The 13,869-nt window shown below is 52.6% G+C and overlaps 1 protein-coding gene across 1 annotated transcript; it reads right to left on the bottom strand.

Annotated features, from left to right (window-relative positions):
* Nucleotides 1-4,003: 4,003 nt before the first annotated feature.
* Nucleotides 4,004-10,177, bottom strand: ZMAT2 (zinc finger, matrin-type 2; the record flags this gene model as incomplete). The annotated part of the gene is made up of 5 exons (XM_010183734.1): nucleotides 4,004-4,617; nucleotides 6,047-6,192; nucleotides 7,655-7,728; nucleotides 8,916-9,039; nucleotides 10,084-10,177. Coding segments are annotated over 5 exons (582 nt in total), but the record flags the coding sequence as incomplete, so codon positions are not given.
* Between the last annotated feature and the right edge of the window lie 3,692 nt (nucleotides 10,178-13,869).

Here is a 13,869-nt window from a genome sequence, read left to right on the forward strand (position 1 = left end):
CCAGCCCCGAGCTGTTTGTTCTCTGGCTGATGATGGTTTTTTACTTTGCTCTCGACAAAGAAATACCTCCCCGTGGCTCAGGAGCCTGCCACCGAGCCCAGCAGCCCCCATCCGTCCTTCCAGCAGCCCTCCAGCCTAACCTGGCTGCGGCAGCAGATCTGACAGCGACGGGGGGAGCCACTGGGGCGGGCTCCTTCCCAGTTTGGAGCACTCAAGGGCACCCTGGCTCCCCTCTTGGCCCCGTTTGTGGCTTGGCCTGGCTCAGCCCTGAGTACTGAGGGTGCGGAGAGCGGCCCAACTGCCTCAGGCCAAGCACCACTTTGCTGCTGGCATCTTCAGCTCCCTGCGTGGCCCTTTTTGCAAAATGACTGCCTGAGTTTCCCACCCAAGCTCTGGATGGGAAGCAAAGACTCCCCAGCTCAGTGACTCCCTCATCTTCCCCTGCCCATGCCTCCCATTCTTTCCTACTCCCATCTGTGAAGACATCAGCTCCAACCAGGGGTTGGACCTTTGCCCTTGCGCAGATTGGGCTTTCAGATTGGGGACACTTTGTCCCCTCGGGTGAGGAAAACAGGACAGGCTATGGGTTGGGCCAAGGGTTGGCTGATCACAGTGGCACTTAGTAGGTGGCAATAGGGAAGAGGGGCAGAAATACTGGCTCCAGGGTTGTGTGTGGTGGTGCCACAGCAGAAGGTTGATTGATGTGTGGGAGGTCCAGGAGCCTCAGAGCCCATCCCCAGCAGAGTGGGGGTTTGGTGATACAACCTCAGGGGGAAGCCTCCAGGGGTATCGCCTGTGGATGCTGTTTAGCTTAAAGATTGCAAAAGCGGCTGCCTAACTTATGGCCTGAGCAGTGGGAGGACTGGAGCTTCTGCCAAGCTCCTAAACCTCTCTTTGGGGAGGGCAGGATGTAAAACTGGTGTAAATTGCTAAAAAGCTGGGTGTGTTTGCTACTAAAGTCACTGAAGCAGGTAATGATTCAGCTGGCCAAGGCAGTGTGAGACACAGGACCCCTTCCTCTCCAGGATCACTCCAGGTCCCTGCTCCCAGTCACTGTATTGGGATGGTGGGAATGCTGGGCTGGGTTCTGCTGCTGCTGCTTGAGTCCTGAGCAGGACCCAAAGAGAGGGAGGGGAAGGTGAGAGAGCAGCAGAAGGCAGGGTTGAGGGGGGACACAGCAGCCTCTCAGGTCCCTCTGAAAGGAAGAAGGGGGAAAAGCGTGAGAGTTGGTGCTCAGTCTCTCCTCAAGGCTTCAGTCCTCCCTCCCAGGGTGAGGCCAGGGGAGAAGATGGCTGGAGGGAAGTGGTGGGGTCAAGAGAGATTTGTGTTTTCTCTGGGGTTCATGCCCTAGTGCTTCTCCAGCACTGCCATCAATATTTAATGGGGTGAAGCAGTAGCAGACCGGTTCAGGCTGAGCAGTCTGGGACAGAGGGGGTGCAGGCAGCTCTGCTGACCCAGGAGATCCTTCCCCAGGTCCCCCAAGCCTCACACTGCGAGGAATTGCTCTGTGGAGCCTTGCATCCTCTGCACAGGCGCTGAGAACAAGCACCACGCTGGCTCCAGCTCAAAACACTTTCATGGTGAGACCAGGCAGGATACCCCAGCCTGGACGTGGGAACCAGGAGGAATGCCCCTCAGTCCACCAGCTCCCAGTTTTATTGTGTGGAAGAGCTGCATTCCCTTCTGGCAAGGGCAAATTGGGAATCAGCAGGCACAGAGCACCCCTGTCCTGTTTGCTGGTGGGGGGACGCAGGCAGGAGAGCTGCAGAGCTGGGTTCACAGAGTCACAGAGGAGGGTTCTCCCTCTCTCCAGTTAAAACCCCAAGCCCTGACCCACACGGGCACATCCAGCATCAGCAGCCTTCGGATTTGACATGGAGATGGAGAGCGCTGATGAAGAGCCATGGAGATCCACTGCTCCAGCTCTGGGGGCAGCGAGCAAAGGGTTAACACCCCCCAGCAGCACTAAGCAGTGGTGGGAGCAAAGGGTTAACCTGGAGGGTGCAGGGAATGGTATCCGTCTCTTTTCTAAATATTATTTCCTCCCATGAAACCAGCTTTTCATCCTTGGCTAGAGGCAGCTCTCACTGCTGGGAATCCAGCTTGTATCTGCTGCCGCACACACCACTGCTCCCAGCAAAGCCACTGAGACAAAGAGCCCCCGCTCCCCCGACGAGAGCAGCCCCAGTGCTGGGACCGGCGGCAGCAGCGCAGAGATGCTGGGGCTTGGACCCAGAGGATGCAGATGGCCCCAGGATGATGGCATTTGGGTACCAAAAGCTTTTTTCCAAAGAGAAATCTCATTACCGAAAGCCTTCTCCCACTCGGCTGCTCCACAGAGGGGTTTCCTCCTCATTTCCCAGGTTGGGGAGCAGCAGCAGAGGCGCTGGGATAGGCTGGGTCAGGCCTGGAAGGTTTTTTTGGGGTTGCCCATTTCACACCTCACCCCTTGGGTGCACCGGGATGGAGAAGAACAGCGGGATGCTCCATGGGGAAGCACAGGCAGCGGCCACTGGCTCCAAGGGCACAACATGGGGAAGAGAGAAGGTGCACGGCAGCCCCTGCCCCTTCCCCAAAAGCCCAAACCCAGCTCAGGCTGCAGCGGGGGTCTGGTTGTGTGTAGAGCTGGTGGCTGGGCTAAAATGGCTGCTGCTAAATCTTGTCTGAAACGTCCTAAACTTTTAATGCGTCTGAAACCACGGCAGCATCCCTTTCGCACCCCGGAGGGCAGAGAGGCAGAAGCGTCTCCTCTCTCCCGTGCAGCCGGAGCCACGTGCCGCAGTCTGAACAGCGCCAGGGTACGTGGCTGGAATGAAAGTCGCCTCTCCAGCTCGTGTGCTCGCAGAGCGCTCGCCGAAGTCAAAGGATTGCCAAGTTAAAAGGGTCAAACCTCCAAGGACAGTTGGATCTGACTGGCTATATATCATTTCAATAGCATCTTCAACGGGGATTATAATCTGAATTGAAGCGGAAAGACCCGAGGCAATGAAGCTGTCAGCAGTCTAAGATTAAGGAATTAAAACAGCGGCAAAGCATTACAGGATTTGTTCTAGATGTATTAGAAAGAGCAGGCTAAACACACTGCAGCCTTCCTCGGGTCGGAAATTTCATACGAGCAAGGAGAAGGACAAGAGCAAGGATCTCATCAGTATACATAAAAAGAGAGAGGAGAGTGAGACAGAGCTACGAAAACCCAGCCACGCACGGTATAAATCCTAACTGTAGACAGAAATGAGTCACACAAGGTTTGACTGAGGTAAATAAAAGCAGAAATGAAGTGTATTTAGGGGAGGGCAGAGGTGAAAAGACACCGATAGCCAGCAGACAGGAAAAAAAATGGCCCTTAATATACCAAGGCTGGTAAATTCTGGAAAGCAGCCCAGCCTGCTCTTGGATTGCCTCATGGAAATGCAGGTCCCTGGTCCTGTCCTTCCTTATTCCTTTCTCATTTTCCTTTTTCCTTTCCCCCTTCCCCTCCCTCCTCCCAGCTTCTTACACCCATCTCCAGAGTTACTTTAAAACCCCAAGAATGACACCAACTGCCTGCAGAGCAGAGCAGAGCAGAGCTGGCAGCTGAGCAGGGACCTGCAAAGAGAGAGGGGGGCACAAGCCTTGCCTTTGCCACTGCTGTTGAGGTCCCCAGAAGGCCACTACCAGCTCTGTGCACCTTGGGAGGGATCAGCAGCTCTTCCCGGTGGGAAGAAGATGCTCCCAAAGCAAAGAAGGACTCCAGCTCCCACCAAAAGACCCATTAAAACGATCCATTTATTTTCTGGCGAATTGCACACACTTTGCTTTCATTGGCTCTATCCTAGACCAGCCACGGGGAGGAATTCCTCCCCCTCCTTAAAGATACCAACGTTATGGGACGAAACACAAAGAAAAGCGGGGAAGGGCCCCCCCTCGCAGATAAAATACACAGGAAAGTTTCAGCGACCCAGACTCCACGCAGCCACCAGCTTCGCTCAGCGCAAGCCGGAAGGATGCGGGTTGCAGCGCTCACCTCCGCTCGCTGCGGCACATTTCCTTCACTTCCACAATCCACAACAGAAATCAAGCCCTGAATCACTCCCTGCGTCTCAAACGCAGCCTTGCTGACAACTAGAACAAGCAAGGCCTGCAACAACGATGCCCGGTTGACAATTGGATTAATCCTGACCCAGGCTGTCTGTACAGAGCCGCTGCACTTTACTGACACAAAGAAAAGGTACCCAGCAGAACACTTCCCTGCACACACAGGGCCACAGGGCAGCGGTGAGCAGCCAGATCTAGGACACAGAAGGAGATGGGAAGCTAATGAGAGGCGGAGCTTGTTCTGCAGCACAGGCAGAGCATGGAAACGCTTTTCAACTCCTCCAGCCAACTTCTACTGGGACATTTACATACAAGTCCTCAATCAAGTCTTTTAAGAGTTATCCAGAGTCCCCTGGGTAAAAACAATCTGTTTCAAGAAAGAGGAGAGTCCAGAGCTGCTCAGTGATTCTTTTTGGTTGAGCCAAAACCAGAGAAACCCATCACAGCTGCCATTTCATCATCCTCTTCAAACGTCAAATCTTCCTCCGCCCGCCTTTTCTTCTCTCTCTGCTTCTCCTTCTTGTAGGCTTTGGCCTTCTCCTCCTGCAGCAAGGGACAGATCAGCAAAATAATTTGAACCTCCTGAGCTGAGCAAGCTTTTGAGTCACTGAGCACTGCACAGTTCACCCAAGTCCTACCAACAGCACCCAAGCTGTGTCCGAGGAAATAAAACAGCCAGCAGAAATCCTGGCCTGCAGTCTCCCAGGAGCAGGTTTCCCACTGTCTCCACACCACCCCAAGAGGGGAGCCACACACACAAGATGTAGCCAAACAGCAGTGTTATGAAGCTCTCTCTTCCAAACAAACATCAGAGGTTTTGTCTGGAATCAACACTGAGGCAGTAAGAAGCTGTTTTGAAAGCAGGAGGCCTTCCCCTCGTACGATGCCATGTTTCAGTGACTGCGATGCTGAATGCCACTGCCTCTTGGCTTTCAGCCTGGCCGAGTGACAGCTGCTCACTGGAACAGAAGCTGAAGCTCTGAGAGGCTTTGGGGGGTTTTGGCATCAAAGAGCTTGCTCTGCTCTAATCAAAGTGTTTTGCTCTGCGAGGATCACAAGCCCTGGAACAGCGCCAGCCTTGTACCGGGCGACACAGAAGCGTGGCTTCAGCTCCCAACTTAGCAACTGCTCCTGCCATTCCCATCACCGTCCGCTGCACCGCAGCTACTGAAGACAGCTGTGCCCTGGAGAAAGCTACACCAAAAGTTGCTGCCGGTTTCTTTGTTCCCATACGTTAATTACCAGCAGTTTTTCAACCCCCAGCACGCCCTGCGCTGCTCTGTGTGCACCCCAGCAGAGCACCCCTGCAGCGAAGTGAAGCTCGGGGCTTGGGCAGGGAGACTCAAACAGGCAGCGATTTCTCACGTTTGGTTGTTATGCGACTGCTGATGGAGGAGAAGCATCCACAGAAGCTCCTCGACTGTCAGAGCCGTGTCAGGTTCCTTGATATTCACGTCAGGGGGCCGACACCTAAGCACGGGTTTGAGAATCTGCTGTCTTTCATTGCCCCCCCCCTACATCTCACAGTACAGCACATGGCTCACAAAGCCCTTCCACACTCGGGGAGGCTGCACAGAAGGAATGTGCTGCATGGAGAAGAATCCTCAGCAATCCTGAGAAACGTGACAGACTGCTGGAAGACGAGGGACAACACATACATCTGCTTATGAGAGCACACAAGGTCAAACATAACTAATGGGAGACAAAACCCAGGTGCATGGTCAGGGCTGTGCTGCTCTCAGTGGAAACCTGAAGCATCAAAAGTTATCCTCACACAGAAAGAGGAGAAAGCAGGTTCCAGGGACAGCAGCAGCAAATGTTTTAAAAAGCAAATGACAAAGAAATAAAACCCACTCGTAGCAGCAGACAAGCACCCTGTGCTACCAAGAACAAGGCTTCTGCAGAACAAGATTAGGAACCAGGGTTGATTTCCTTATAAAATGTGTTTCTGGAGGGCTTGGCCCAGACTCACCTCCTCGCGGAGCTCCTTCATCCTCTCCTCAAAGTCATAGTCCTTCTGTTTCTCCTCCATCTTCTTCTTGTTCACCTCAAAGCGTTTCTTCACCTGGTCCAGCGTGGAGCGCTCCACCCTCATGGACATGCCCAGATTTCTCTGGTCTAGAGAACAGGAGTGGAATCAGCTGCGTTCAGCAATGCTCACGGCCTTTAATGGTCTGCACATAGCCCTGTCCCAGTTAAAGAATCTCAGCATGACAGTCTCTCCCTGCCTGCCATGAGTCTCCTCAAAACAGCTTCCTGGGATTTCTTATGGCAGAGGGGATGAGCTTTAGGGTAGCACCATAACCCAAACTGGCAGTGACTTCAATGACGCGTACGTTACTTGTAACGAGGACACAGCCTGTTCTTTTAGGGTTCTCTATTAGGATACTCCACATCATGCTGGTGTTGACACTTCAGGAAATTTAATCTTGGACCAGAGAAAAAACAAGGGTTGGGGTGTTGGAAAAGGGGACAGAATAAAACCAGCGAGTTGGCACCTCTCAGCTGTGGGAGAAACTAAACAAGACAGCAGTGGCTCTCAGTAAGAGTTCCTGCTTGCACAGGACATTTCCAGCTAAAGCAGAGACATGAAATATTAAGCCAAGCCTCTGATTTGGTGTCTGCTTAGAGCAGATTCCCAAGTGTGTGCTCATGAGTAAGGCCCAGTTGAAGGTGCCAGTCCCAGCAATGTCTCCAGCCCTCACAACCCTGCAGCAGCACTTGGAAGCTGAAGCTGCACACCAGGAACTGTGACAGTGCTGCCAGAACGGCAGGTTTTGGGCAGATTTATGGCCTGGATCAAAAGCTCCCAAACTTACTCTGGAAATCATATTATACCAAAGAGCTATCAGCCACATTCCAACCCCAGCTCAACCTTTCATCTCAGGCCCATGCACAACGTTGTGCCAGGATTTTTGACTCCAGATTCTCTCACATGAACTTATTGCTGATCTCCCAAGATGTCGAACAAAGCACTTCAGTGTCCTCTGCCCATTCACATAAAAGCACCAGGCTTTAATGCACTGAGTTTTCCTTCCCTAGCTACAGAAAACTGGCCCTCAGGTCCTCTTGTGAAACCCCCATTTCTCAAAAGGTTTAAACAGCCACATGTGCAGGGCTGGATCGCATTCATCACTCCCCTTTTGTAAAGGGGCCACTGGTTGGCTTCCACAGGGAGCCAGAATCACCTTTAGGAGCAGACCAACGTGCCAGGGGTGTGTCAGCGTGTCCTGCTGCTCCTTTACTTTCTCCACTTTCCCCACTCTCTGAACATGCCAAGAAGCAACGCCCACAGTCGTGAAATGAAAGTCAGTTCAGCAAGGGCACAGCCCTCTGCTTCAAGTACAACCCAGTGAGGGAACAGGATGATGAACTGGGAACTGGAAGGTGCCAGGACGTAAAGGCAGCACCCTCCACAGCTCTTACAAGCAAACATGGCCTCCACCCCGATCTCCAAATCACACTTTGATCCGTGTGCAAGTGTTCAGCCCTCAGACACTGGCGATGCATGAAGGGAACAGCGTCGCAGGAGCCCTCCCACTCAACCAACCCTCCAACAAGGCAGAAAAATGAGCCTTACGTTTTTTGCCATTGATGTGATCCAAGAAGTTAATGGAGTCTTTCACCACGCAGTCGCATACATTACAGTAATATCTGGCAGGAGAGAGAGAAAAAATTAACTCCAAAGCATGCGACAAAGCTCAGCTCACAGAACAACTGCTTGAGATAACCCACAGTGTGAAATCTGCAGGTCAATTGGGACATAGGTCCTTTCTCCAGGGCGAGAGGGAAGCTACATCCATGACAGAGCGCCCCGGTGAAAAAATGTGCAAGGGTGCACCCCAGATTGACAGAGCTGCCTGGGTTAACACGAGATGTACCAACCCCTATGCCAACACCCCTCTGACAGATGACAGAAACCAAATTATGAGCTGATCTGAGCCCAGGTTTCCTGACTGCAGCCGGCTGATGGCTCTCACCTGGCTGCAGGGTACATCCTCCCATTCCCATCACCACCTTGCAGCAGCAACTCCCAGCTTTATACAGCAGTGCCTTCTGCCCATCCTAAAAGCTGCTGCCAAAACCCAGCCAGGGCCTGCATTTCCATCCCTGGAGTCTTGGGCCAGTGAAAAAAAAACAGGAGCTGTGCATAGGTTTGTCCCAGGGATGCAGCAGCATTCGGAAGCTCAAACTACACACCGGGAACTAGTGAGAATGCTGCCAGAACAGCAGGTTTCAGCCACATTTATGGGCTGGATCAAAAGCTCCCAAATTTACTCTGTAAACCACATTGTTCAGGGCTGCACTGCTGCTATTAGGTGAGACACTGACAGGCTTACGCTTATGACAGCACAAACTTAATGGATCCTTTTCAACCTCTTGACAGCTTAGGATGAGCTAAGAATCCTTTCTGCCTTTGGCTGAACACGATCCACACAGTGACCCAATACCATTCCTAAGGACAGGTACGTGGATGTTTCTCCCATTTCCAGTGCAGACATCCAAACCAGAAACTGAAATCAGTAGAGAGGCTCTCACTGCAAGCAGAACTCCTGGCTAACAAAACCCAAGCAGACAGCAGCAATCTGCCTTGGCTGTTTCTACAGGTGGGAAAAGCAACACTGATATCAATGATGGTGGGAGGGGCTCAGCCTGCTGTGTCTCTTCCATATGTTACCCCAGAAGACCCAGTTTTGGTGTAATACAGCGCAGTGCTGTCACACCAGGCTCAAAACACTGGAGGAATTCACCACACGGTGCAGTGTAAGGGCTCACTGCGGTACCACAGTCCCTGCCTCACCAGCACCACTCTGACACCTCACAAAACAAGCAGGACCTACCCTCCCATCTCTGACTGAGGGGTGGTTTTGGTGATGACGATGGTTTTCCCCAGCTTCGATTCCAGGTCCACTTTGTAGTCTCGGTGCCGCAGAAGCTCCCTTTTGACAGGCTGAGCTGGCTTGCCTAAAACACAAGCAAAAATCCCAGGTGTTTAGCGGAAAAGGTCAAGCTTGACACACTGGATTTCACATTGCCCTTGATGAAGCAGGGCTGCCAGGAACCTGGGAACTACTTGATTAATGAAATTGTGCTTTTTTTTTTAAATCAGTAAAGATTTAAATCCCCTCTACTCTGCCCTGGTGAGACCACATTTGGAATATTGTGTTCAATTCTGGGCCCCTCAGTTCAAGGACAGGGAGTTGCTTGAAAGAGTCCAGCAGGGCCACAAAGATGATGGAGGGAGTGGAGCATCTCCCTTATGAGGGGCGGCTGAGGGAGCTGGGGCTCTATAGCCTGGAGCAGAGGAGACTGAGGGGTGCCCTCATTCCTGGGGATCCATTTGGAAAGGGCAGTGTCAGGAGGAAGGAGCCAGGCTCTGCTCTGGGATGTCCAATGCCAGGACAAGGGCAATGGTCCCAAGCTGGAGCACAGGAGGTTCAAGCTGAAGATGAGGCCAAACTTTGTGAGTGTGAGGGTTCTGGAGCATGGCCCAGGCTGCCCAGAGAGGTTGTGGAGTCTCCTTGTGTGGAGACACCCAAAGCCCTGGCCGTGTTCCTGTGTGACTGCTCTGGTGATCCTGCTGTGGCAGGGGTCCGACTGGATGGGCTTTCGAGGTCCCTTCCAACTCCTGAGATTCTGTGATTCTGTGTAAAGGCCATGATTTCCTCCTCACCATTTCCTGGTCCCTATTAGAACCAGGTAGATTTGTGAGGTATCTTCAGCTCTGACATAGGTCATACTCTGAGATCTTCTTGTTTCCAGGGGCTGATTGCTCCTCTCCCTCCCCAAAGAACAGGCAGAGGCAAAGGTTGTCAGCAATTACTTTTTTCAAAAAATTATATTCAGTGGCCAGCACAGGGAAAAAGGATGGGAGCAAACCAGCCTTGAACTGCTGCTATTTCCCTCTGGGATTTCACTTCTAGCTCCTCTCTCCCTCTCAACCTCAAAGGGTCTGTGTGACTCACTGCCAAACGAGCAGAGCCAGCCTAGAGTCAGTACACTACGCACCATCTTTCTTTTCTCTCTCTTCTGTGAGCCGCTTCTCTGCGAGTTTCTCATATTCATCTTTGTCCCACTTTCGGCGGAAGTCCAAGTTCTTGGTCTGAAAAGGAAGCAAAGTGCATTACCATTTACTGTACAGTCTGACTGCCTCTGAGGGCAGCCGGGGAAAGAGGTGGAATCACTCGGCCTGTGAGGCCGCAGCAGTAAATTAAGAGCACTGTGTTATATCCCCCTGTCCTCTGTTTTCATATCTAGGAATTAATTAAGGCAGTAACACTCAGCTTGCCTGTATCTACTTCTTCTGGAAGGATTTCAAAGCACCGAGAGAAGTAATGAGTTTCTCTTACTGGCTCCTGCGATGATCAGCCAGGCTTTTGCTTTGAAAGCCAGACACAAACAGGATTTAAGACCTCGGAAGGGCCACCTGACAGACACAGCGCAGCCATCTGCAGGTTACACTTCTTCCAAAAGCCCATTAAACCCAAGTTGCAAATATCAGATGAGGAAGCTGTGAAACACAACACGAGCTATAAAGAGCTTGATTCAAACGTGGGATGGCTGTGTAAACCCGCTCTCAGAAAGCAGCATTACAGGAATCAAAGTTTGCTACAAAATCGTAGGAACCAACACGAGTTTTTCAAGTGAGAAACATGTACAGGTAACCCAGGAAAAGCTCTGAAATGCCCATCTGCCAGAGCAGGGAAGCACCTGCCCAAACTGCACGCTGAGCTGTGCCGCTCCTGCAGACACACAGGGAAAGGGACAAAGCCCCCTGGGCAGCTTGGCCCCTTGTCAGCTCCCCAGAGTGCTCTGTGCTGGCAGCAGCGGGGTAAGGTGCAGGAAGGGAAGCTGAATTTGGGTGAAGTTGGTGCTGGAGAATACAAAAATTACTCTTTTTAGGGAGGATTTTTACCCAGTCACCAATGCTGAGAGCAGAAGTAGCTGCACAGGAATCCTGTTTCCATTCAATTCGCCTCTGACCAGACCAGCACGGCCTCTTCCCAGCACCTGCCCTGTCTGTGGTTAAGGCCCCTGCACCTGCCAATGCTCACAGCTTCTAACTGAGACCCTTCTTCATTTCCTAGAGAAGACAATCATTGAGGTAGAAAGCTGCATTTCACCCGGCGGAGCAGTGAAAGGCTCTCAGTTTCCTACTGAAAGAAAAAGGCGGATGTATTTTAAAACACCTTGGGGAAAGCAGGACCCTCCCCTCCCCTCCACCCCACCGCCTTTTCCGTTCAGCCAAATCAAGAATCCAATCACAACCCAAAGGAAACCAATCCCATTTGAAGCTGCAGCAGCAGCAGCAGAGTCATTTAACGTTTGCTCCTCCAGCAATCCTTCAAACGGAACGAACAACTGCTGATAGGAATGGAAACGCCTCAGGGAGGCGCAGAAAAACTCTCATTTATTCCCAGAGCTGCTTAAGCACTTTAAGCATGTCCTAACAAACCTAACAGGTTTTATTAACCAGCCTGAGCAAAAGAAAAGAAAATCTCATGGAGTGTAAATTAACGTTCGGGGGTATTTTCCAGAATCCAGCCTCTCCTGCACGCCAGCGCCTTATCACAAATCAGAGCTGCTGGGAGCCTGGAGAGGAGGCGATTTCCCTGCTGCTTCGCTGTCCTCTTGTAATAAAAGGGAAAAGAGTCTTTGCACAGAATCCCAGAACGTCAGGGATCGGAAGGGACCTCCAAAGCTCATCCAGTCCAATCCCCCTGCCGGAGCAGGAACACCCAGATGAGGTTACACAGGAAGGCGTCCAGGCGGGTTTTGAATGTCTGCAGAGAAGGAGACTCCACAACCTCTCTGGGCAGCCTGGTCCAGTGCTCTGTCACCCTCACTGAGAAGAAGTTTCTTCTCCAATTGAAGTGGAACCTCCTGTGTTCCAGTTTGTGTCCGTTACCCCTTGTCCTATCATTGTTTGTCACCGAGAAGAGCCTGGCTCCATCCTTGTGACACTCACCCTTTAAATATTTATAAACATGAATGAGGTCTCCCCTCAGTCTCTTCTTCTGCAAACTAAAGAGCCCCAGCTCCCTCAGCCTTTCCACATAAGGCAGCTCTTTTGAAGCTCTTTTACCAACCTCCCTCATCCAAGTGCAGGGAAAGAAATTAAACCCAACAGCGTAACAAGATCTTGGCTAGACATTACCCCAGAGAACTTCTCCTAACAGGTCTGGTGGAGGCAGGGGTGTCTGCAAGCCCTCAAATCTTTATCCAAGAACTGCCTGGGTTGACAGGGAGTGTTTCCCAAAATAAATAACAACAATTAAAAGCCCAAAGCACCTTCTACTCTCCTGTTCTCTGTGGAAGTGGACACCAAATGACCTGCCTAGTACCAGCGTCAAAGGCTATCGGAGAGGAGGAGTCTCAAGCCTGGCTCAGTCTGACAGGAACACAACACACACAGATCACACAGAATCGCTCGGTTGGAAAAGCCCTCTGAGATCATCACGTCCAACCGCTCCTGTCTACCCCCTAAACCATATCCTTAAGTACCTCATCTACCCGCTCTTTAAACACATCCAGGGATGGTGACTCCACCACCTCCCTGGGCAGCCTGTGCCAGCTTCTGACGACCCTCTCAGGAAAGAACTTCCTCCTTATCTCTAACCTGAACCTCCCTTGGCACAGCTTGGTGCCGTTTCCCCTTGTTCTATCCCCATCACCTGGGAGAAGAGCCCAGCACCCACCTCTCTACAAGCTCCCTTGAGGCAGTTGTAGGTGGTGATGAGGTCTCCCCTCAGCCTTCTCTTCTCCAGGCTAAACAAGCCCAGTTCCCTCAGCCGCTCCTCATCAGGCTTGTTCTCCAGAGCCCTCACCATCCTCACAACCACCAGTAGCTGAGAATAAACCACAGAAATAAGCACCCCACCTCCCTCCCGGGCAGCCATTCTGCTCCTGACCTCTCCCAGCACTGCTCACTGCTCAGCAAATGGCTTCAGGTGAAGGGAAGATCAGCCAAGGAAGCAGAAAAGCCCAGCCCTGCAGGGCTGGCAGCGGGCCGGGCTGTCACTGGAGGTGTTTAAACTGGCCTGGCTCTCCAGTCAGGCTACACCGCTGGCAGCCACCTCACCCAGCCAGTCGTGGCCTTCCCAACACCAGATCCTGCAGGAACCATAAAGGCCGACAGACCTCGCTGCCGTGCTATGCAAACTGAGCAACACCTCTAAAATCACCAAGTTACGTGGGAGTCATCAGAGACTCCAGCATCACAGTCACAGGAAGGGCTGTTTCTCCATCCAGAGCAGATGGCAGCAGTCACTCCAGCAGGACAGCGTGGGAGCCAGTCTGGAAACAGACAACCCCTTCCCAAGGAAGCTGAGAAGCAACAGGGCAGGACAAGAGGGGGAAAGAAAGGAGGGAGAGATGCCTGCACCCCCATCACCCAGCCCCAGGAGGCCGCTGGGATGGACTGGTTCCCTCCCAGGGGCTGAAGGCAGGCGGACATCCCCTCCCCAAGGCTTGTGGCAGGTTTGGATCCCCTCACGCCGCCTGGCTGAAACAGGGGCTCCCACGGGAGAGGCCTGGCCTTATGAAAGGAAGATCGCGCTGGGGTTCCCTCTCACTTCCAGCCCTGAAGACATCGGGGCCTCTCAGGGTGGCCTAAATCTCCCACCGCCCACACACAGTGAGCACAGCGGTGTGAAAAGCAGAGACGAGGTCTCCCCACGGGCCCTTGCCCTCCCCGGGCATCCCCGGTCCCGCCAGGTCCCCACCCGAGGGGTTCCTCAACCCACGGCCTAGTAGGCCCCAAGCGCAGTGCAGCCCGGGCGCAGCGGCCCTTCC

This window comes from Mesitornis unicolor, unplaced genomic scaffold, assembly GCF_000695765.1.
Source record: "Mesitornis unicolor isolate BGI_N332 unplaced genomic scaffold, ASM69576v1 scaffold21174, whole genome shotgun sequence".
Lineage (NCBI taxonomy): Eukaryota > Metazoa > Chordata > Aves > Mesitornithiformes > Mesitornithidae > Mesitornis > Mesitornis unicolor.